This window comes from Trifolium pratense, linkage group LG4, assembly GCF_020283565.1.
Source record: "Trifolium pratense cultivar HEN17-A07 linkage group LG4, ARS_RC_1.1, whole genome shotgun sequence".
In the NCBI taxonomy this organism is placed as follows: Eukaryota; Viridiplantae; Streptophyta; class Magnoliopsida; order Fabales; family Fabaceae; genus Trifolium; species Trifolium pratense.
The window spans coordinates 30,074,663-30,098,345 of NC_060062.1; the positions used below are offsets into that span (position 1 = coordinate 30,074,663).

Genomic DNA, 23,683 nt, shown 5'->3' on the forward strand with positions numbered 1-23,683 from the left:
CAGCAAATTAAAAATTATGAATTAGGAGGCAATAAAGCATACTAGTTAGAACATAGAATTTGACTCCTAGAAAAGGCAACATTGTCTTAAATAAGTTTCCCTATTGTCTGGTCTAAAATTAGTAATACAGAGTTTTTTGTCCTCAAGAGAATAGCCACTTTTTGTGGAAAGTGAGTGAATATCTCCCTATGAGATTCACTAGCTTAAATAAATTATTGATGTGTCTCTTCATGCTGCATGGACCACAGAAACACTAACTAGTGCTTCCACAACTTTCCTCTCTTTTGTCACTTAATGCTTTCACTTATGTTATATAGCACATGTTTGTTTTGAGAATAAAGAAAATCAGAACAGAAACTTTAGATGTTTTTTTCCGTGGAATTGTGGAAAAATTTGACATAAAATAAAATTCACAAGTAAAGAAAACGCGTGTGCTTTCTTGAGAAGAAAGTAACAAAACACCAAAATTGTAATGGATTGGTATGTTTCTTATGAAATGAGCTAAAATAAAATCAACATATATAATGCCTGATGGCAAAAAGGGTTGTTCATTTAAGAGAAAAGTTTCATAGGCTAATGATCCGTACTTATTTTTTTTTTATCATTGGAGCAACTATGATGTGGCAGAGCGAGTATCTAATGATCCGTACTTATTTTTTCGTGTGTCCTAAACACCTTTTTGTAAGAAGAAAAAACCGATACACCTTCCATTTATATGGTTATTACATACAATTGAAGGTCTTCGTTTCAGAAGAACCAGTGATGTGAACATGCCTTATAACTATAATGAAGGCTAATTGAAGGTTTGCATTCAAACTCAAACTCAGCATATATGGAAACATGTGATTGGGAAGTAATGCATGCGTGACCTTAAAACGTTGTTTTCCATTGAAATCGACAGACGTGAGACCTATTTGTAGTATGTGCTCATCCTTGGAAGGACCTTATCGACTCAATGATTTATTCTTTTGAAAATTTTGTACATGAATGTTTAATCAAGTTGGGATCCTCTTGATTTATTTTTTCATTTTCTATTTTCATTACTATAGTTTTACAAGAAGTTTTGCTAGTTGACAACTCTAATGAATTTTTCATTGAACCCGGGACGAAAAAATGGATAGCATTAATTTGAGAGAACAAACCTCCCGGTGCTTAGGATTTTGAATCAAACAAATCTCAAGAGCCTTTTCCCTAACCATTTGATTGTACTATTTAAACACACAAATATTTGAGAAAATGTTTTATAAGTGTTCATAATACGGAGTGTCTCAGAATTACAAATATATTTATAAGTGTCCTTTTATTAGTGATTTTGATTTTCAAATATGTTTTAAAGGTATAGTCAATTTAGTTTTTAAATGTATTTTTTATTTATCATTTTAGTTTATAAATTACTAACAAATGAAGCAGCATTAGAGAATAGAGATCATTTATTTTTTGACTAAAGAGATCATATATACTTTGATATATTTAAGAATTAGGTGACAACGTCATATAATAGTTTGTTTATTTATTAATTACTAATTACATACTAGTAATAATATATGCCAACTTTTTAAGAAAAGTTTAAGTTTAGTGGAATTTAGACAAAAAGATGAATTATAAGGTAAGAATTTATGTGTCAAAACAGAAAAGGTAAAAATTTAGACTCGAAGAAAATGATCACCAATTTAATTGTCGATTAAAAATTAGGTAAATGTTAACATGTGCACCTAAGACATATGTTAAGAATACAAATATAGAAATATTTTTTCGAAACATGTGTATTATATCTTTTAAACATTAAATTCATTTATAATATTAAATGCAAATTTCTAATTATAGAAACCTTAACATGTACCCTATATGCACATGTTAACGGCACCTTAAAAATTAAACGGACTAGATCAGTTGCATGATGTTGTAATAGTGTGTCAAATCCAATTTCCATAGAATAATTAACAAAGGACAAAAGGTCTTGTAGACTCAAAAGCTAGAAAGTGATTTTAGCATATTTGATTGAGTGTGAACGGCATATGTCCGAAGTCCGCTCAATCTCAACCACCGAGACAGACGAGACAAAGCACTAACTAACAGTAACGTAACAAATTGTATTTATTAGATTTGAACCTTTTTTTAATTAGGATGTGGTTGATGTTTGATTTAGATTTTTTTTAACTAACTGTTTGATTTAGATTTTTTTTAACTAACTGTTTGATTTAGATTTTAATAATCTTTTATATTATAAGCTTGTATACACGAACAAACTCTAAACCCTAATTTGTTTTTCTGTTTTCCCTCCATTTTATCTTGCAATTTTTATTAAAAAATAATACAATTTTGTCTTAACTAGGATTCGAACCCGCAAACCTTCAATGAAAGACAATAATTCCAACCACTATGGCAAGTATACCAATTGTGATTAAAATTATGTGCAATAATTGATAAGCACCATCAATTTTAAAAGTATATCATATCAAAATTATTGTTGACTATATTATTCATTACGAAATATTTTTATGTCTTTCCTGATCAATGATTTTTTTTCTACCGGATCATAAATTTAGAGAATAATTATCATGTGAGTTTTGGAAAGTTATTATCACGTGTAATTTGAAAAGTTATTATCAAACTCAATTCTGCTAAATCAATTTTTTTTTTGCAATACAACCAAACACAACCATAGTCATGTCACTAATCACATTCATTATTTTGATTTTAACATTGCAGATTTAATATTAACCAATGATCAATTGATACAATATGCACTAGCAGACCAATTGTGATGTAAATTATGTCCACAAAGTGTTAAGCTCCATCAACTTTCATTGGAAAGATTTCATACAACAATTAAGCACCATCAATTTTCATTGCACAATTTAAACAATTAAAAACCAATAATCTCTTATATTATAAACTTGCTAACATAAGCTAACCCTAAACCAAATTTTTTTCCCTCTCATTTTCTCTTTCTTTTTATTGCAGCTTTATATTAAAAAAAAATACAGATTTGTCATCGAACCTGCATCCCTTACTTACAATAAAATCTTTCAACCGCTAAAACATGTGCTTCAATTATGAAAGAATTTAGGAATCCTAATATGTTAACCCCGTTTTCAATAAATTTGAACGGCATAATTAATCACAATTTTTATTTATTTATGGATGTCTACTTAAGTTTATGTTCTTGATTATGTCTTAAATTTTTTTTTTAACCTTTAATTATCATCAATTTTTTAACCTTTAGTTATCAGCAATTTTTTTTAATAAGTAAACAAAATGATGTGGTTCCAAATTTATTTAAAAAATATATAAAATATAAAATAAGCACATAAACAAATATAGAATAATTAGTCCATGAAATTCTATATACTACTCTTATTGAAAATGCTCTTAGAATTTTTGTATTTTATTTTTTATTGTTACATATTACACCTAATTAGACCCATGCGGTGCATGGGTCAAAGTTCTAGTAGTTTATATGGTTACATTTTTTAAATAAGTTAAGAGAATAATGAGCATAAAAAAATATAGTCATTTTAGTCTCTCAATGTGCAATTCGTTGTCATTCTGATCCCTAATTGAAGAAAAAATACAAAATAGTCTCTGACTCTGCAATCCGTTAGTCACTTTGGTTTCTGACATTAAAATTAACCATCAACTTTACAAAAAAACTGATTTGGCTTTTTTTTTGGGACACGTGGCATGTTGAGTAAGCATTGGTTGGACAAGAGTAGCCCGATGATATGGCCTATGGCCAGGGACCAAAATAACAATACTTTTTGTTTTTCTTTTTCATTTCTTCATCTTCTTCAACTTCAAACATTGTAGAACTAAAAAATCATGGTAAGGATGAAATCATGGTAAGGATGAAGATCTTGAGATTGAGGCAATGAAACTCTTGGAAATAGAATCAAGATCTTTCAATTCCATGAAGCATGTAATTTGAATGTTGTTGTGAAAATTGGGATTTGTGTAGTTGTTGTTAATAGTGCTGCCATTTATACTCATTTGAAAATATAATGTAACTGTGAATATTGGATTGATTGTTACAATGCTGCGATTTTCAAGATGCATAAGAGCATCCACAATGGAGCACTCCATTTTTGAGTACTTAAATGGTCCCACATAGACACATCATCAATTTATTATTTTTTTAATAATAGTACCTAATAGGTACTCAACCCCTCCAATGGAGCATTTCTTAAAAAGTTCTAAAATGGGTCTCATCAATAACTCCACATCATTAAAATTTAAAATTTAATTTAAAACAATATTGCCAAATTAATTTTTTTTGAATATATTAAATAAAGTGGGTCCCATAAAAAGAAGAGAGAGTTCTTATATTAGAAGTGGTACCTATTAGGTACTAAAATGTTTTGTGCTTCAATGATAGTACCTAATAAGTACCACGAGTACCTAATAGATACTACACCATTGGAGATGGTCTAATATAGTAGAACCTACCAAACACACATTAATACCACTAAGTTGGAGGACTTAGAACTCAATGTCAAATTGAACCGAAGAATCTAATACCAGCTAAATTGAACTGATAGAGAAAATAAAAACTCTCACCATCAACCATATTTTTATAATGGTATCTATTATTTATATGTTTAGGAGTTTTTTCTCATGGAAACTTTCATACATGGCATTCTCTTGATCAACCATTTTTTTTCTAATCTTACATGGCATCTTCTAAGACCACATTTGCTTATCTGTCGTTTGGTTAAAACTCCTTAAGGTTTACATATCCAATTTTGGTTTATTTTGATTTCGATCTTATCTTCTTAATTGATTTGATCTTATATTATTAATCAATAACTACCATCATTCTCACAATTGCCTTAATTATTACACGTTTTCTATTTAATTGTTTTAATACTCTGTTACTAATTATATCATGGTAGGAACCAAAATGACAAATTAAGGAATGTTAATTAATATTGTATTCCACATTTCAGTATAAATATAAACAACTCTTCTGATACATTTTTTCCAACTTTCTCCCATCATCCATTCTTTCTTTTATTCTTCTGTATTTTCTTTCATATTTTTTCTCATGATCTAATTTTTTTTCTTCATGTGATTTTTTATGCGTTAAATCCATATTGATCCATGATCCTAAGGACATAGTCGTTATTTTAGATGAAACAATTACAAGCATAATTTTTCATGCAGCAAGAAATTCGATGCTAGATTTCAATAATTTAATTATGTCTATTATATAGAACGATTTGTAGTTTTAGTTTTAATGATTGTATTTTGTAATTTAGCCAATATTTATAGTTTGGGGTTCAATTTCAAGATCTCACGAGAAAAAACACTAATCATCACTTCTTATATAATTTTTATTCCTCCTCAAAATGATGCGGATGTTCTCTATAAGCATTTGTTGAGATGCCATTTTCTCACAACTTTTTCAATTAGCATTAATACATGTACTATATTAATTTTTATAAAGTCAATTATTTGGCAATATGATGATTATCATTATAAATCAAATTCTAAAGTTGGACTTCATCTACTTTATTTGGCAAAAATCGTTATTTCCAATTTAGAATTTTTTTAATTATTTATTGTCGGTTAATTTACATTAATGTGCTCCACCAAAAAATAGATATTCATGCACATTATTGTAAATTTCTTAAAAAAAATCAAATATAGAATAAATAAAATAATTTATTGACCAGATTATTTTATATGAACAATGTCTATATTCATGTCTGATTCAACTGAAACATTAAATATGGAAAGTTTTAATTATTAATCCACTAATTTTTGAAATATATTTAATTAAACCAATCCCAATTAATTATTAATATGATTAATTACTATTAAAGTTTGGAAACAAGACTCTACAAAAAAAAAATTGGAAACAAGATCATTTTGTCCTATAATTTATCAATCAGATAATCATTATTATTTTTTTTTACAAACACAGACTTAACTAATCAGATAATTATTATAAAATTAATATTAAATGATATTTACAATTTCGATGTTCTTCCTATTTCGATCTTTATTCTAATTTCTGACAATTTACAGAGAATGAATATTTCACACGATCATTTTACAACATACGGGGAATGAATATTTAATTTACACGAACTTTTGATAGAATTTTACATGATTATATAATTTTATCATGTAAATAATAGTTGAGATGATAGTTCAGGAACATAAATTTAACTTCGTAAAATCAAGGAAATTAATTTGTCTTTTTCCCCAATTGTTTTTTAAATATTTTTATGGGAATTTTTTATTAGTTGAATTATCGATGTAACTATATATAAATTTAACACAATAATTATTTTAAATGATTAAATAATAAAAAAAGTTAGAGTTGCGACTGGCAAAAAAAAAAAACATGGGAGTGAAAGATCACTCTCCACTAGAGCTGTCAAAAAGGGCCGGGCTATCGGGCCGGCCCATTAGCCCTATCCTTTTACACGGGCCGGACTTCATAAAAAGGGGGGGCGGGTCTTATCGGGCCGGACCTTATCGGGTTAGGCTTTTCCATGGGCCAGCCCACAGGCTTTTGTGCCGGCCCCTTAAATAATTAAAAAAAATTTATAATCTTTTTATTGTTATATTTTGGTCCTATTTTTATGCATAAATTCATATATAATTTTTTTTTAATTATTTTTGTTGTTTTATTGTTATTATTTGTGTTTTCTTCTTATCTATAATCTGTTTTATTCCTATTTTTAAGCAAATCATCTCTTTATATTTTTTTTTAATTTTTTTTGTGCAATTACAATGAAGGATATAAAACTTAGAATATGGTTATTTTATTTTTTTGGTTACAAGGAATATGGTTATTTTAAGCCTATCATCTTTTTATTGTATTTATTTTATATTCTTTCTATATTTTTGTTTTTACTTAAATTACAATGGATGAATGAAAGATATAAAACTTGGAATTTTTTTTTGGTAGTAATAATAATAATATGACAAAAAACTTATTGGATTAGAATGAGATTATTTGTTAGAGATTTGTTTGTTTGTTTAATGAGGATAAAGAGGAAGATATTGTTGTTTGGGAGATTATGTGAGAAAATATAGGGATACAAATTACCTTCTTGAAGATTTAGTTGAGAAATATAACATAAATTTAGTAGAATATGTTTTTTTTTCAAAAAAAAAAATACTATGAAAATTAGTGGGCCGGCCCATCGGGAGATGTAGGCTTTTGCTTATCGGGCCGGCTAAGCGGGCCGGGCCATAAAGTTAACGGGTCGGGCTGGTCCGGCCCCTTTATTTGACCGGGCCCCTGCAGGCCGGACCGGGGCGACCCCTTTGACAGTTCTACTCTCCACCCTACTTCCCATTTAAAATCACTAAAAAAGTATTATTTTTTATATTTAAATAAATTACATTAAATAAAAAAATAATTTTATAAATAATTAAAAAATCACAAAATGATAAAATTTTAATAATTTATATTTTCCATTGAACATTAACTTAGTATATTATATAAAACAAATTACAAGAAAAATAAAAATCAAGGATATAAAATTAATACCATACATAAAATGTATGTCAACTCAAACGGATAATACAAACATTTGAATAACAATTGTCCAACCTCTAGTTAAGTAAATGAACCAACTACCAACACAGAATAAGTCAAAGAACCAACAACTCTCTGCATCAGCAACAACTAATGATTCTTTCGAGTCAATCATTCCAGTGAATCACGATGATAATAAAAACAGTCTGGATCAATGATGATACATACATTAAACCTCAAAACATGCAGATTTCAACAAATTTGAAAAATTATCGGAGAGTCTCGAAACGAGAAAGACAATTGGACATCTGACAACAACCAAATAGAGCATTCCACGAAGGCGGAACAAACCACCCGACGGCGTAACAATGAGCCCAAATCCCAACAGCAAGACCCAGTCGCGACGACCCTACGCCGACAACCAAACAACACTAATGGGAACCACAACACCGTTTGAAAAATACTTCAACATTGCTGGTGTGGTGGAAATCAACGGTGGAGAGGACTATAACAACCCCAACAGGATGAAACGATGGCAAGGAGGACTCTCGCACCATCATCACCCTAATCTTACATATAAAATTGAAGATTTTGTTTACCTTCAACAAATATTTTCTATTTTTATTTTCAAAAATACGTGTTTCTTTATTATTATTATTTTTAATGATAATGAGGGCCTAAGCCCGAACAAAAAAGAGAATTACAACGAAAATGAGCCTAGGAGAAGTTATTCCCCTATTATCAGCAAAAACCAAATGTCTAACTTGGTTAGGACACTCATCAAAGTACACGATATTCAAATGGAAAGAGTATCCTATATTCGCTAAAGCATCAGCACATGAATTCGCTTCTCTATAGGAATGAGCAACTTTAACTTCCCAAACTTGATCTAGCAACCTGCATATACTTCTTATTAATAAAATTCCATTCACACTTGTAGTTGCACTAGACTTGATAGCTTGAACAACTGCTACTGAATCAACATCAAGTTCCACGAGTCGAAAGCCCTTACACTACGCGTATCTCAGCCCCTCCATAACACCCCATAGCTCTGCCGTAAATGCACTACAAATACCAACATGCTTTGCAAAGCCTCCGATCCAATCTCCACTACTATTTCGAATAACTCATCCACAACCTGCTATAGTCCTTCCTTTACAAGCTTCGTCAATGTTAAGTTTCATCCAACCATTTATCGGCGGCTTCTAACCGATCCACACAGTGCTGCGAGGTCTGTCTGTCACAATCCATTTGGATTTGTTCGCATTCTTATACTCTTTGCATCTTTGTAACACGAACTGAACAATATGTACTGGCTGAATAAAGTTTTCATCGTGTTTCTTTATTATTAATTAATTAGAAGATATAAGATTTTTAATACTCCCTCCAGTCTTTATTATATAAGAAGAAGTTTATTTTTTAGATTAATAGAATATTTGATACATCTAGTCAATAATATGGACTAGAGAGAGTATTGATAATTGTGATGGAGAAAAGATAAAAGGATCTTTCTAACTAGTGCCTCAGGAGCACTCAATTGACAGAAATGTCAAAATTATTAGTATCAGATGTCATGATCGGAATTCAATCATCGGTCCCTTCATATTTTATGTGTTAGTTTCCAATAACTTATCATTTTATCTTTAAAAAAAATGATATATATTAGAATTTTTCAGAAACAAGGCAGTTTTAATTGCAAAAGGATTCTTACCAAAAAAAATTGCAAAAGGATCTTTGAGAGAAAAAGTAAAATTGCAAAAGGATGTACATAAAGACCATGGAATAGTCATAAAGGCTACTTATATAGTGAACCTAATTATATTTTCACATTAAAAAAGAATCTATACCCACCACACAACACCATCTGTTTGATTATGAATAGCCATAGTAAAATGGTCCCACCCCACTCAAACTAATCCATCCTACCATAATATCACCCCCTAGAAATAAAACAACACACATATCTTAATCTAATCTGCCACATCATCATCACCTTCATCATCATAAACAAAAAAAAACAAAAAAAAAACATCATCACCACATAGACCAACCAAAATCTCATCACTCTCTCACACTCTTCCCAAACCAAACCAAAAACCTTCACACTATTTTATTTCTTCAATCATCATCATCTCTTCACTAAACTCCAAACCCAAAAACCTGGTACCTTACCCAATACCCATATTGCATCAATATTCAATTCAATACTATATAATATAATAATAATATAATATCAAAAACCAAACAATATTAGATTATTGTTATTATTAGTGATACAATACAATTTATTTATTTTTATATATATGGTTGCCGGCGATGCCGACGCCGGTAAGTTCCGCTCGGCAATTTCTAACAGACGAAGCCGCGCGTGCATTAGACGAAGCAGTAACAGTCGCACGCCGTCGCTGCCACGCGCAAACAACCTCACTCCACGCCGTATCATCTTTACTTTCTCTACCATCTTCATCTCTCCGGGAAGCATGCTGCCGAGCACGAACCGCCGTCCGATTCTCCTCCAATCCGTCATTCTCGCATCGTCTCCAGCTCCGAGCACTCGAACTTTCCGTCAGTGTATCTCTCGACCGTCTTCCATCGGCGACATCGAAAACAACGGATGAGCCGCCGATTTCGAATTCACTCATGGCGGCAATCAAACGGTCACAAGCGAATCAGCGTCGGTCGCCGGAGAGTTTCCATTTCTATAATCAGAATCAAAACGGTTCATCTTTGTTGAAAGTTGAACTTAAACACTTTGTTTTATCGATTCTTGATGATCCAATTGTGAATCGTGTTTTTGATGAAGCTGGTTTTCGTAGCTGTGATGTTAAACTTGCTTTACTTCAACCACTGGTTCAATCTTCTTCTCGGTTTTTTTCTCCGCCGGTTTTTCTTTCTAATATTGAACAGGGTCGAACCGGTTTAGCTACTTTTTCTTTAGGGATTGATGAGAATTCAAGAAGAATTAGTGAGGTGATTTTGAAAAAGAAAAAGAGAAATCCTTTGTTGATGGGTGTTTATGCAAAAGATGCTTTTAGAAGTTTTTTTGAGTTGTTACAAAAGGGTCGAGGTGGTGCTTTGTTTCCACCTGGAATGTCTGGTTTGAGTGTTGTGTGTGTTGAAAAAGAGATTCTTGAGTTTGTAAAGCAAGGTGGGAGTGAAGAGAAAATGGGTTTGAGGTTTAAGGAATTGGGTTGTGAAGTTGAGAAGTGTTTGAGTCCTGGTGTTATTGTTGGGTTTGGAGAGATTGAGGTTTTTGTTGGAGATTCTATGAATGATGTTGCTGCTGTTAGGTTTGTTGTTTCGGAGTTGAGTAGGTTGTTGGAGATTCATGGTGAGAAGGTTTGGTTGATGGGTGTGGCTGGAAATTCCGAGGCTTATTCGAAGTTTTTGAGTTTGTTTCCGGGTGTTGAGAATGATTGGGATTTGCATTTGCTTACTGTGACATCTGCTACTCCTTCAAGGGAAGGACTATACTCTAAATCTAGGTTTGTGTTTTCTTTCCTTTTTCGTTTTGTTTTTATGTTGTTTTATTTCTATCTATGAAACACATACTAGGAGTTATTTTAAAAACCGAAAGTGATTGAATGTAACCACACGCATCATTGTCACCACGTGTTAGACACGTGGTAGACTCGGATAGTTATTTTAAAAACCAAAAGTGATTGAAGTAACCGCAGGCATCATTGTCACCACGTGTTAGACACGTGGTAGACTCGGATAGTTATTTTATATAGACTTCTATTGGTTGCAGTTTTTAATGGTCTTGATTTTGGTTGAAGTTAGGTACAATACTTACCTGTTGTAGGTTCATAAACATATACATACATATATAGAAACGTTTCAGAGCCGTCATTTATTTAAAGGCAGTGCATGTTTGGAATTGTTGCTGAGGCCATAGAGAAATAAATGAATTTGATTGTGACTTGGCTGTGTTGTGCATATTTGGGTAATGTTATGGATTTTGCTATTTTTGGTGTAATTTATTACTTGCTAAACATAGGTCAATCTGATAAGATTCGATAATGAAAGATGCACTTTTGAGTTTTCATTATTTTGATGTGTATAACTTTATCATATGTATTAGGAAGCTGGAGAAATATACACAGATTGAATGTAATTTTCACTCTGTAGTTGTATTTACCTTTCTTGTTATGCATTGTCAGGAATGGAGATTTTTAAGCGTGTATTCTTAAAAAGTTTGTTTTTTCCAAACTCCTATTGGGAGCAGATAAAATTCAACAGTCTGTTGTTATATATGTATATCGGCTACAATATACTTCATTTTCATTGAGGATGCTTTGAAGTTATAAGTCTCTTCCATTGTTTGCACTTTAGCTTCTGACTGTTGTGCCAATTGAATCTCACAGTTCCGTGCTCATGATAAACTTACAGTTTGATGGGGTCCTTTGTTCCATTTGGTGGATTCTTTTCTACACCTTCTGAAAGCAAAAGTCCAGTAAGTTCTACAAATTCATCTTTTACTCGTTGCGACAAATGCAATGAAAAGTATGAACAAGAAGTTGCCGATATTTTGAAGGTAGATTCTGCTACTCTGGCATCTAGTCAGTCAACAAGCTTGCCTTGGCTTAAAAAGGTCGTTGATGTGGATTCACATGGTGGACTGGATATGGCAAAGGTTTGTTATGATCACCAAATCTTGTCAAAAGCATATTGTGACATTAACATGCATACACATATGCATGCAACAAGGTGGGGGCAATTATTGTACCGATCCTCTTAAATAATTTAATGGTACCAATAATAATGCTTGCTTGCCTATACTGGTTAAAACAACTTGGTTGCCCTAAACTGAAAAGTAACTTTAGAGGGTAAAGTAATTAATAATTAATTATAAACTTCTAGTCATTGATTTGGCAATCAAAGACCGAGATTACGATCATATGCAGGTAAAATGTCCTGTGTGACAAACTATGAAGTTTATATGTCAATAATTGATTTTAGAATCACTAGCTATAGCTTACTTATTTTACCTTCCTAAGTGACTCATTCACTTTAGAGAAGCCAAATAAGGTTACAAAAACCCTTCCAATCAATTAAAAAAAGGTGGAAATTTTTTTTTTTTTTTTTTTTGTAACAAACCATATTAATTATGAACTTTTTGAACATAATGGATTAGACATTTCTAAATTTAAGGCTATAGCATATTCTACATCCACTCACTAGTATAGGGGCCTTTACAGTTTTGGTCATACCATATAAATCTGTGGTTTCTAAAAGGACATTTTTGCTATTAGTAGTGGCACACAAGAATATCATATATTTTCTTATGAAGAACTGTAAGATTTTGTTTCATGACATATTTGCTTTACTGCTTTAATTTCTTGAATAAACTTTCTGTCAATAATCATATTTTGCTTCACTTGCAATATTTCATTGGTTTAATTTCTGAATTTATGTATTTAAGAATGAACTCCATCATCCAGTGCAGACTAATGAAGAAAATACAAATTTGAATAATAAGATATCGGAATTTCAAAAGAAATGGAATGATATTTGTCAACATCTTCATCAAACAAGGTCTCAAGTTCCATCCCTTGAGATTTTACGGTTTGGTTCAGGTTTTAAGGAAAGCAGCAGTAAAGATCCATCACATAATGAACTCCAATGTTCTACTCCATTTTCCTACACGCCTAAAGAGTTGCATGGCACGTTTCCATCAAAACAGTTATCACCTAGTCCGGTACATACCGATACAGTTGGTGTCAATGTTAGAACTGATCATGTGCCAAAAGTTACTGAGACTTGGCTAATTGATGTGGAGACTCGGGTTCCCCCTTCACGTATGGCTAATATGAGTGTGCTTGATAACAAATCATCTTCATCCCTTACTCCTGTGACCACAGATTTAGGACTGGGAACGTTATATACACCAATTGCCTGCAAGCCAGATATCCCAAAATTTCAAGATAAAATAAAGCATTTTGAGCACTTTTCACAGTCTGCTTCAGCTGATTGTGTTGCTATCGATAGAAATACATCACATCAGATTGCTAGATCTTCCTGTGCTGTCTCAAACTTGGCAACAAAATTTGATTCAGTAGATTTCAAGTCTCTTAATCAACTTTTCTCTGAAAAGGTTGGCTGGCAGGATCAGGCCATATGTGATATAAACCGAACTTTGTTCCTTCGTAAATCCAGCGAGGTAAAGAGTAGAGACTCGCATGGTAGAGCAGACATATGGTTTGCTTTCCTCGGACCAGATGTAATCGGGAAAAAGAAAATTGCTTCAGTACTTGCAGAGACTATATTTGGAAATGCAGAAAGCATAATCTCTGTGGATCTAGGCTTCCAGGACAGGGTTTACCCGTCGAACTCGATTTTTGAATGCCGAAAATCATTTTGTTATGATTTGTTTATGAGGAAGACAGTTGTGGACCATATTGCAGGGCAGTTGAGTAAAAATCCACATTCCGTCGTGTTTCTTGAAAATGTAGATAAAGCTGATTTTCTGGTGCAGAGTAGTTTATTGCAGGCAATAAGAAGAGGTAAATTTCCAGACTCACACGGAAGAGAAGTTAGCATCAATAACACAATCTTTATTTTAACCTCAACTGTCTCTAAAGGCAATGGCTCTTCTGCTTCGGAGTGCAGTAAAATGTTTTTTGAAGAAACAATCCTTGACGCCAAAAGATGTCAAATGCAATTGCTACTTGGAGATACATCAGAGGATGCCACAAGTAGCTTTAGTACAAATGTCAAGATTGTGCCGATAAAAGGGTTTTCAAAACCATTTCCGAATAAAAGAAAGCAGGCTGATACTAGTGACATGAAAGAGGGAGCAACAACCAAGATGCAAAAACAGGCACGCGAGACATCAATGTCCAATCTGGATTTAAATTTGCCTCTAGAAGAGGGCGAAGAGGGTATGGACAATAATGACCTTGAAAGAGAAATCGTAGTGGAAAACTCAGACTCGTGGTTTAGTGATTTCTGTGATCAGATGGATGAAAAAGTGATTTTCAAGCCATTCAATTTCAACGCGCTTGCTGAAAAATTACTAAAAAATATTAGCATACAATTTCAAAACACATTTGGTTCAGAATTTCAATTGGAAATTGATTATGAGGTAATGACACAGATACTTGCAGCTGCTTGGTTATCAGACAAGAAAAATGCAGTAGATGATTGGATTGAAAGTGTTCTAGGCAAAGGCTTCATTGAAGCTCAGAAGAAATACTACCCTGCAAATAAATATGTTGTGAAACTAGTTAACTGTGAATCTATTTTTGTGGAAGAGCCTGATCTTGGAGTATGCCTTCCAGCTAGCATTAACATGAAGTAAATTTTGCTTACTTTGTAGTATTATTGTAAATACTTGTAAAATGTAGTTTTTAGATATAACATATGGTTAGTTGGTAACCTTGTTCAGCTAATTAATCTCACATTTTTGTTGTTGTGCTGATCACTGTTTTGTATGTTCTGTAATGATACAAGAATGAAGAATGTGTACTTTGGTATAGTACATTAGTCCCTAGTTAAAATGTCTTTTCTCTTTATCTTACTCTATACATTATTTTAGTGCAATATATTAGTTTGCAAGTGTTATATTACTAACAATAAAAAATTGAAAACAAAGGCACTCTTTAAGAAACTAAAGAAAAAAAAAGAAAAAAAAAATTTTAAAAATATTAAATATACAACTTTTAAGAATTTTTTTTTACATTTATGCTCAGTGTCAGATTTTGAGCATATTACTTATAGTTTATATAAGCTCATAAGACCAAAAAAGACGTGTTTGGTAAACGTTTTTAAAAAGGGCTTATAGTTTATTTTAGTAGCTTATAGCTTATTTTTTAAATACTATTTTAAGTAGCTCATGAGTTTATATTTATATATTTTTTTTTTTTTTTAAAAAATAGTTTTAAATATTAATTAAACATATCTTTTTATATCATTTCATACTTATAAGGTAGTTCGACTGTTAATTTTACCAAACACTACAAATTCAATCAGCTAACATATTCGCTATAAGCTAAAAACTAACTTATAAGTTTTTTTTTGACTAAAAACTAACTTATAAACTATTCATTATAAATTCATCAACTAATTTAAAATTTTTTACCAAATATTTCTTATCTAATACTCAATTCTTTAAGCACTTGTTAACATTTATTTATCTTAAAACAAACATACCTTTGAATTTGTCGTTATTAGTGAATAGTACTAGTACTATTTTTTCGCTAAACAAATGAATTTGCTTTTAAGTTTTAACAAATCTTAGGAAGCCGTCAAATAGAAATTTGATACTCCTATCAGAAAAGACAAACAATAAGAATATGGGAATTTCATTATCAGTTGAGGAAAAAAACTTATCAACGACAAAGATCTTCAACTGAAAACAACAATGTCCCCCTCACAAGTCGATGACTTCAAGAATACTAGTCGGATTTTTCTTTACAAAAGTACTTATCTTGATTGAATTCCTCGTCCCATATTAAATATTTCTTCCATTTTTTAATTAAGTTCATACTAATAAGTATTCTAAGAGTATATTAGTTAAAAATATTAAGGGTAGAATATTCTTATTAAAGTTGAAAATTTAAAACTTAAAAATAATTGAATACAGTTTTTTTAAAAGTTAAATGAATTATATAAATAGAGTTAAGAATAAGGTGTTTTTAATGGAAGAAGAGTTACAAAGTGTTTAGAAGAGAATATACAAGATTATTAAAATCATTTTAACCAAGTGAAATCCCCAAACAAGTCAAGGAATAAGACCACCATATATTTAAATAAAAACAAAGTCTTTCTTAGTAGATTTTAACCACTATAACTATACACATTTCACGTTATCGATCAATGTTTCTGCAGATGATATTTTATGGGCAAAAAACTTGCTATTTCTATCTTTCCAAAGTTGCCAACAACAAACCAAACAAATCATTTATGAGTCTGATCGAATATCTTTATCAAAAAATAAACATTATAAAATTGCATCACATGTTGATCGACAACAATGGACAAAGGACCATTAAAACCTAACTAACCGAGAACTTTACCCCAAAAAACTTGAGAAAATTTACAATTAGAAAATAAGTGATTAGAAGTTTCCTCTACTTCACAACCATCGGCACATAGTAAAGAATCCAAATGCATCATTCCGTGACAAACCAAATTATCATTTGTTGTTAATTTATTATTTAATAACCGCTATGCAAAAAGGAACACCTTCAAAGAAGCAATCTAGTTCCAAATAACAACTTTATAAACATCCAACGGTATCAAAACAGTAATTTTTTTTTGCTTATAAAAAAAACAATAATTTTTTTTAGATAAATAGATAAAATTTTATTCAAAACATCTAGCCTCACCACTAATAGTGATCACTTTCTCCACGGAGCATTTAAGTGACCACTTAAGAAGAGCTTGAGCTACGATACACCAAAAGATAACAAACAAAATTACAAACCACCTACAAAATTACTCAAATCCAACAGGACACACCACCACAATCGAAACTAGAGCATATCAAAAGGCTAACCCATACGAAGAACGATATGAGTTAAAAATAAGCTTTGCTAACGGAATAACTTATATCAGGATTAAGTGCTTGTTTGGTTCCACGTTCACAGTCACTAGACACACGTTTCTTTCATTAAACGTGATTTTAAAGTCTTACAAAATTGTTTGGGTGTTTTGTGAGAAACCAATTATACGGACTAGAATGGATTCTAAGTGAAGCAGCAATTCATAGCTTCTGCGTCATAAGCAAATCGATTCTACCCAATTGTATATGTCACAATATGTGTATTTCACAACTGCCCTTTATTATCCTCTTGTAAAATTTTCTTTGGGGAATATATTTAACGTCAATCTTATTTTTAACAAAGTATATTTTTACTAATAAAAATCAACCAAATAAAAAAGATATTTTGATGAATAGTAATACCAATTTAATAAAGTGTATTTTTGCACCTTATCTTCCTATTATTCATTCGTTTTAATCCACCGATAAATTTATATTTTTTACACACTTATTTTTTGGATACATCTGCACATGCTTTTTCTTTTCAATAAATTCAATATATTATGTATATAAAAAATTAATATGTTATGTGCCAAAAAAATTTATTTTTTACACACTTTTTTTGGATAGATTTGCACATACTTTTTCTTTCCAATAAATTCAATATATTATGTATAAAAAAATTAATATGTTATCTACAAAAAAAAAAGTAAACAAACTTTAGTTTTTCAAATATACATTTTTTGTATATATATATATAGAATAATGCTAGCAACACACTCCAACACACTCTCTTTTATTGGTTGAAATTCACATGGGTCCCATAAAAAAATGTGGACCCATATAACTTTTATGGGACCCATATAAATTTTAACCAATAGAAGAGAGTGTGTTTGTTAAAGAGTGTGTTGCTAGCACTCCTCATATATATATATATATTTTGATAAATTAATATATAGCATTAATTAGTTTATTGAAAAAGATATGAGTAATTGACAAATGGTATAAGTGACGAATCGTATCTTTAAAACACCAAAAAGAATGTTAAATAGAAACATTAAATCCGACGTCAAAAAACACTTAAAAATGAACGGAGAAAGTATATAACATTTAATAATGCAATTTAAATATATATAAAACCCATTTTGGTAATTGCATATTCAAAAGCAATTTAACTTTAAGTTATCCAAACATCATGAGTTGATAAGAATCAATTTTACATGAATGTATCCAAACAAAAATCAATTATGTTCAACTCACTTTTAACTATAATCAATTCTGTCAAACTCAATTCTGCCAAACTCAATTCTATCCGCCGCATAACCAAACACATACTAAGATTTTACTTCTGCTGATTCGTGACATCAACCTTTTTTCAAGATAATATTACCGTATTAGTTTTTTTAACTTGTGATCTTGTTAGCATTTTATTTTTATGGTTCATTCTAACTAGTGTAGATTCAATATACTCTCAATATTTATGGGAGTGTGTTTTTAGAGTCAATTTGGTTGATTGCGGTGGTTTTATTCGTGATCATACATGACCCTTTTTGCATGGGTTCTTTGGCAAAATTAGTAGTGTGTTTAGAAAATATGATTGATACGACAACACATTATTAAATACATATGTAAAAACACTTTACATTGACAGTGCATATAAATTAAACTCTCGTTCAAAATAAAAGGAGCAATATTACACAATTCACACTGATCAAGATGACAGACCAATAAAAGAGGGTTGTCAAAGCCATAATCCAAAACGTGAAAGACGTGACCATCCGGAATACGTACCACCAGGTCGGTTTTGCTAGATTACGATTGACACGTGTACACCCACTATTCGATCAAACTTTAGATATTATGCGCAAGCGGGTCCACGTGCCTTTCTTTTTTCTGAGTACTGTATATGAGTATCATAATAAGAGCACCCACATCCATACCACCCATGTGGGTGGTATAAATGGGCCCCACATAATATACTACTAGTATATTATTTTATACTTTTCACCTATTTAAACTACTCAACCATATTTTCTAAATATCCATACCACTCATTAAACACTCTAACATGGACCCCACAACATTCTCAATATAATCCTAATTTATATTTTATATTAATATATAAAATGTATAATTGAAACAAATTAAATCAATTATATGATAATGCATTAAAAAAACAAATATATAAAATAAAATATTTGAAAAAAATTGAAAATATATTAAATAACATAGTACATGACACATAACTTATACGAAAATAAAAAAAATTAAAATCATAGACATTAAAATAAACTACTAGCATAAAATATAATAAACGTTTAAAATAATTTCTAATTGTGGTTATTCTCATGTCCAAAACGTTCCCATATGTGTTCTATCAAGTCTTGCTGAAGGTGTCGATGAATTTGCTTATCGCGAATATTATGTCTTCTACGTAGGAACTCTTGGAAATCATTATTAGATCCCTAGAAATGTTGAGCCATGATTGAATGAGAAGTTCATCCTCCTTTGGTTGAAATCTTGTTTTCGACGTTTTCATAACTGATGTAGTTCCAACTTCTTCACCAAGGTTAATTGTTTCCAAGCCATCTTGAGTGCAAAATTGTGGTGTTTCATGCTCTTGGTCACTTAATTGCATGTGACTATTATTCATTTGAACTTCATGTGACATAATGGGACTAGTTGATTGAGATGAAAAGTTTTGATAATGATATGGGTAAGGTGGAGTATGATATGGAGAATTTCCAAAATGTGAATTATTTTGATTCGAGATAAAAGTAGGATTTTGTATATTTGAGTTAGGAAATGAGTTTGGGTTATTGGATGAATTTTCAAAGTATGAGGTATTTTGTTGATTTGGGATAAATGGTGGAAAGCCACCATTTTGCATGAAATTGGACCATGGATTGTGGTGGTTGGAGTTCATTGGCAAATGAAATGTGTGGAAGAAATTTTTTTAAAAAAGTTAAAATATATGATTCAAATTTAGACTAAATGTAGATGAAAAATTGTGATAGATTGAAATGGTTAATCACTTATTTATACCCAAACTACATTTTATAACTAAGTAGAAAAACATGTAAAAAAATTTGACTATGAAGTGCAACGGTTATTTTTCTAACGGTAATAAATATTAAATGTGATGCTACAATTTTATTTTGAATATTTAATTTGACTTTGAAAAAGAAAAGGAACACAAAGCACCGTGTCCATTCCTGGAAGTGGTGGTATCCTATTACCACTCTAAGCCTTTCAAATATCCCAACCCCTCTGACAAAGGTTGCAACATGTTGGCAAAAGTTTGTAAAGCCACCCGCGATGTTGCTGCTCTAAGTGCTCTTCGATCACTTTCAAAATATTTTTTTGATGAATTTGTTTTTTTACAATTATTTATTTAAATAGTTAAACATTTCCATTTTTAATGTATTAATTTTACATATTTTTATACTCGCTCCCATCCTAAATATAAGTGAAAATTTACTTTTTAGATTCATTGAGAATGTAATGTATCTAGTCTATATTATGAACTAGATACATTAGATTCTCAATGAATCTAAAAATTAGATTTTCTGTTATATTTATGATCGAAGGGAGTAAAAATTAATTATTTAAGATTTTTAAATAGTTGGTCATTTACGTTTAAAAAGTATCAATTTGATCCCTTATATTTTTACCGTTTACATTAGTTAGTCCTTTCGGTAAGTTTTTTCATATGTGACAGCCAGTTTGCATATGTGGACAAATACGTTGTCACTTAGACACACTGACACGTGTATAGTTCAAACGTTAAATATAAGTGAAAATTTACTTTTTAGATTCATTGAGAATGTAATGTATCTAGTCTATATTATGAACTAGATACATTAGATTCTCAATGAATCTAAAAAATAGATTTTATGTTATATTTAGGATCGAAGGGAGTAAAAATTAATTATTTAAGGTTTTTAAATAGTTGGTCATTTACGTTTAAAAAGTATCAATTTGATCCTTTATGTTTTTACCGTTTACATTAGTTAGTCCTTTCGGTAAGTTTTTTCATATGTGACAGCCAGTTTGCATATGTGGACAGATACGTTGTCACTTAGACACACTGACACGTGTATAGTTCAAACGTTGTTAAAGACAAAACTAACAGAAAGAACTAAATTGAAACCTAATGAAAACGTAAGGACCAAATTAATAATTTTTAAAATAATGGACCAATTAAAATCTGAAATAAACGTAAAGAAGCAAATATTTAATATTTAGTTAAACTTCTTTTTTTAATGACAAATGTTAGGATGTTAATGGTTTTCTTGTCAAAAAGCTGAACTCTAAACTTTCAATTTCTAATCTTTAATTCAACCATCCATTTTACCCTAGACCTCACCTAAATTTCTTAAAGTGTATCATGATGACTTTTGGGTTTGATTCCAAATTCTGTTTGTATGGAAAAATTAAATATAAGCAAAAAGAGAAAACTATTTCAATATAAAATTTCGTTTTAATAATAATTTAGGGATGTTTTTTTTGGTGGATTAGATGGGATCAAAGTTTCTTTTCATCTTTCTTGCTCCCCTTTTTGCCCATAAAATAATTTTCAATATAAAAAAAAAGAGAGAAATTAAATGAAAAATATTAATTTTCATATCATGTATTTTCTCTATTTTAAAATAAGTATCAGTTTTTTTTTAATATAACATTATTTTGTAACCAATGCTAAAATGCACTCGAGGTGCTACTTACTAAGATATTAGGAGTTAAATGTCAAATATGTCTTTGAAATTGTAGAATTCGTCAAATACCCTTTAAAATTTTCAAAATGTTAAATACCACTTTGAATTTGCAAAACGTCTATCAAATACATCTTTGCTCCATTTGTTGTGATGATATGGCTATTAATTGCATGTGTCAACTACCAACATGATGCCATGTCACATGGGATAATTGACTAGGATGCATGTCATAGGGGATAATTGACTAAAATTTGCAAAATCAGGAGACTATTTGACTAAAATTTAATTTGCATAAAAAGAGATAGTGAGCGAGCAAGGAGGGGGGGAGAGAGAGAGAGAGAGAGAGGCGAGAAAAGAGAGGGAGAGGTTGAGAGAGAGAGAGTTAGAGAGAAAGAGGGGGAGATGAAGCGAGATAGTGTGTTAGAGAGAGGGAGAGATTTAGAGAAAGACAGAAAGAGCGGAAGATGGAGAACAATTGCAACAACAAACAACAACAATAACAACAACCTTGTAAATTTGAAAATCTCCCTATCTCTCTATGTTTCTCCCTTTTCTTATCTCTCTCTATCCCTCCCCCACCTCTCTCTCCCAAACTTCCTCTCACCTTCTCTTTCGGACTTGAATAGTTTACAAGGTGGTTGTTAAGGTTATTGTTGCAATTATTGATTCACCTATTTGCTAACCTAGTTGTCGGCTACCCGCACTCTGTAACCAGAATAGGGCTCTGGAGTTCATACCACTCGGCAGTTCATCATAAGTCTGAAAGGTGGCGCCTAAACTAGTCGGACTTGCTTGTTCTCCCTCTTCCTCTTTTTTTGACCCTCTCTGCCCCCCTCTCTCTAACACACTCTCTCGCTCGATATCCTTCTCTTTCTTTCTCTCCTAGCTTCTCTCACTCTCTGCCCCTCTCTATCCAATTTTCCCTCCTTCTCTCTCTCTCTCTCTCTCTCTCTCTATGCAAAATAAATTTCAGTCAATTAGTCCATTGATTTTTCAAATTTTAGTCAATTACCCTCATGTGACGTATATCCCGGACAATTACCCCCTGTGACGTGGCGTCACGTTGACAGATGTCACGTATATATGCAGTTAACGGCCACGGCATCACAACAAAATAAATTGAGCATATGTGGTATTTGATAAAAATTTTATAAATTTAGGGGGTATTTGACATTTTGAAAATTTCAATGTACTAAATTCAAATCTCGTCACAAATAGTTATAAAATTGTAACTTGTCTCGATGTTTAGTAAAAATTTCTCCTTACCCAATTTTTCTAAAAAATAAAAATAACCAATCTCAAAATAAGAATAATTTTTTAAAAGCTACTTTTGCCTTCAAATTATATTTAGAGCTTGTTTGGCCCAACTTTTTTAGAGCTTATGCAATATAAATTAGGTTTTATGCCATTTTATAAGTTCACACTAGTGAAAATTGCAATTTTATAACCTATTTTATCATAAACTATCTTGACAAACTTATAATAATATATAAAAATTGAATAAGTTTTTTGCATAAACTCTAAAAATAGCTGGGTCAAACGAGTCCTTAAAAACACTTCTTTATATTTATCAATACGAACAGATAAAAACACTATTTTTCCTTGCATTTGAATGGATCAATCCGCACAAAATATTATTAATTTTCTATGTCCAAGAAGTAAATTTGGATGATAACAATTTTAAGAACTTCCCGAAGTTAATTTTTTTTTTTTAAGAACTGCATAAGAGACAAGAAGCTCCTTTGCTTTTGTTCATTTATATAATAATTTTTAAATTTTGACAAGTAAATAAAATGACAAATATTATTAAAACACTCATATTTATTACAATGTTTTGTATTCAAAACCAAATAAAAATGTTTAACCTAATAATATTAACAATCCAAACTAATAATATCGACATCATTCAACTAAATCTTATATTCGTCAAAAAAAAAAGAAAAAACTAAATCTTATATATTAGCTTAAAAATCTAGGAACGAC

General features: G+C 30.9%; 1 protein-coding gene across 2 annotated transcripts; it reads left to right on the plus strand.

The window, feature by feature from the left end:
* The first annotated feature begins 9,520 nt into the window (after nt 1–9,520).
* On the plus strand, nt 9,521–14,993 carry LOC123881836 (protein SMAX1-LIKE 6-like). Of its 2 annotated transcripts, XM_045930578.1 has the most exons (4): nt 9,521–10,983; nt 11,891–11,954; nt 12,036–12,134; nt 12,948–14,993. In XM_045930578.1, the coding sequence occupies exons 1-4, from the start codon at nt 9,815–9,817 to the stop codon at nt 14,799–14,801; spliced, it is 3,186 nt and encodes a 1,061-aa protein (XP_045786534.1). In that variant the 5' UTR covers nt 9,521–9,814; the 3' UTR covers nt 14,802–14,993. The 2 variants fall into 2 exon arrangements, with proteins under 2 accessions (XP_045786534.1, XP_045786533.1); XM_045930577.1 differs by having other exon boundaries at nt 11,891–12,134.
* The last annotated feature ends 8,690 nt before the right edge of the window (nt 14,994–23,683 follow it).

Coding starts and splice junctions, on each gene's coding strand:
- LOC123881836 (XM_045930577.1), top strand. CDS start 9,815: ATGCCGACGCCGGTAAGTTCCGCTCGGCAATTTCTAACAGACGAAGCC. Junction 10,984..11,890: donor GGACTATACTCTAAATCTAG/GTTTGTGTTTTC, acceptor ATAAACTTACAG/TTTGATGGGGTCCTTTGTTC. Junction 12,135..12,947: donor GTGGACTGGATATGGCAAAG/GTTTGTTATGAT, acceptor CATCCAGTGCAG/ACTAATGAAGAAAATACAAA.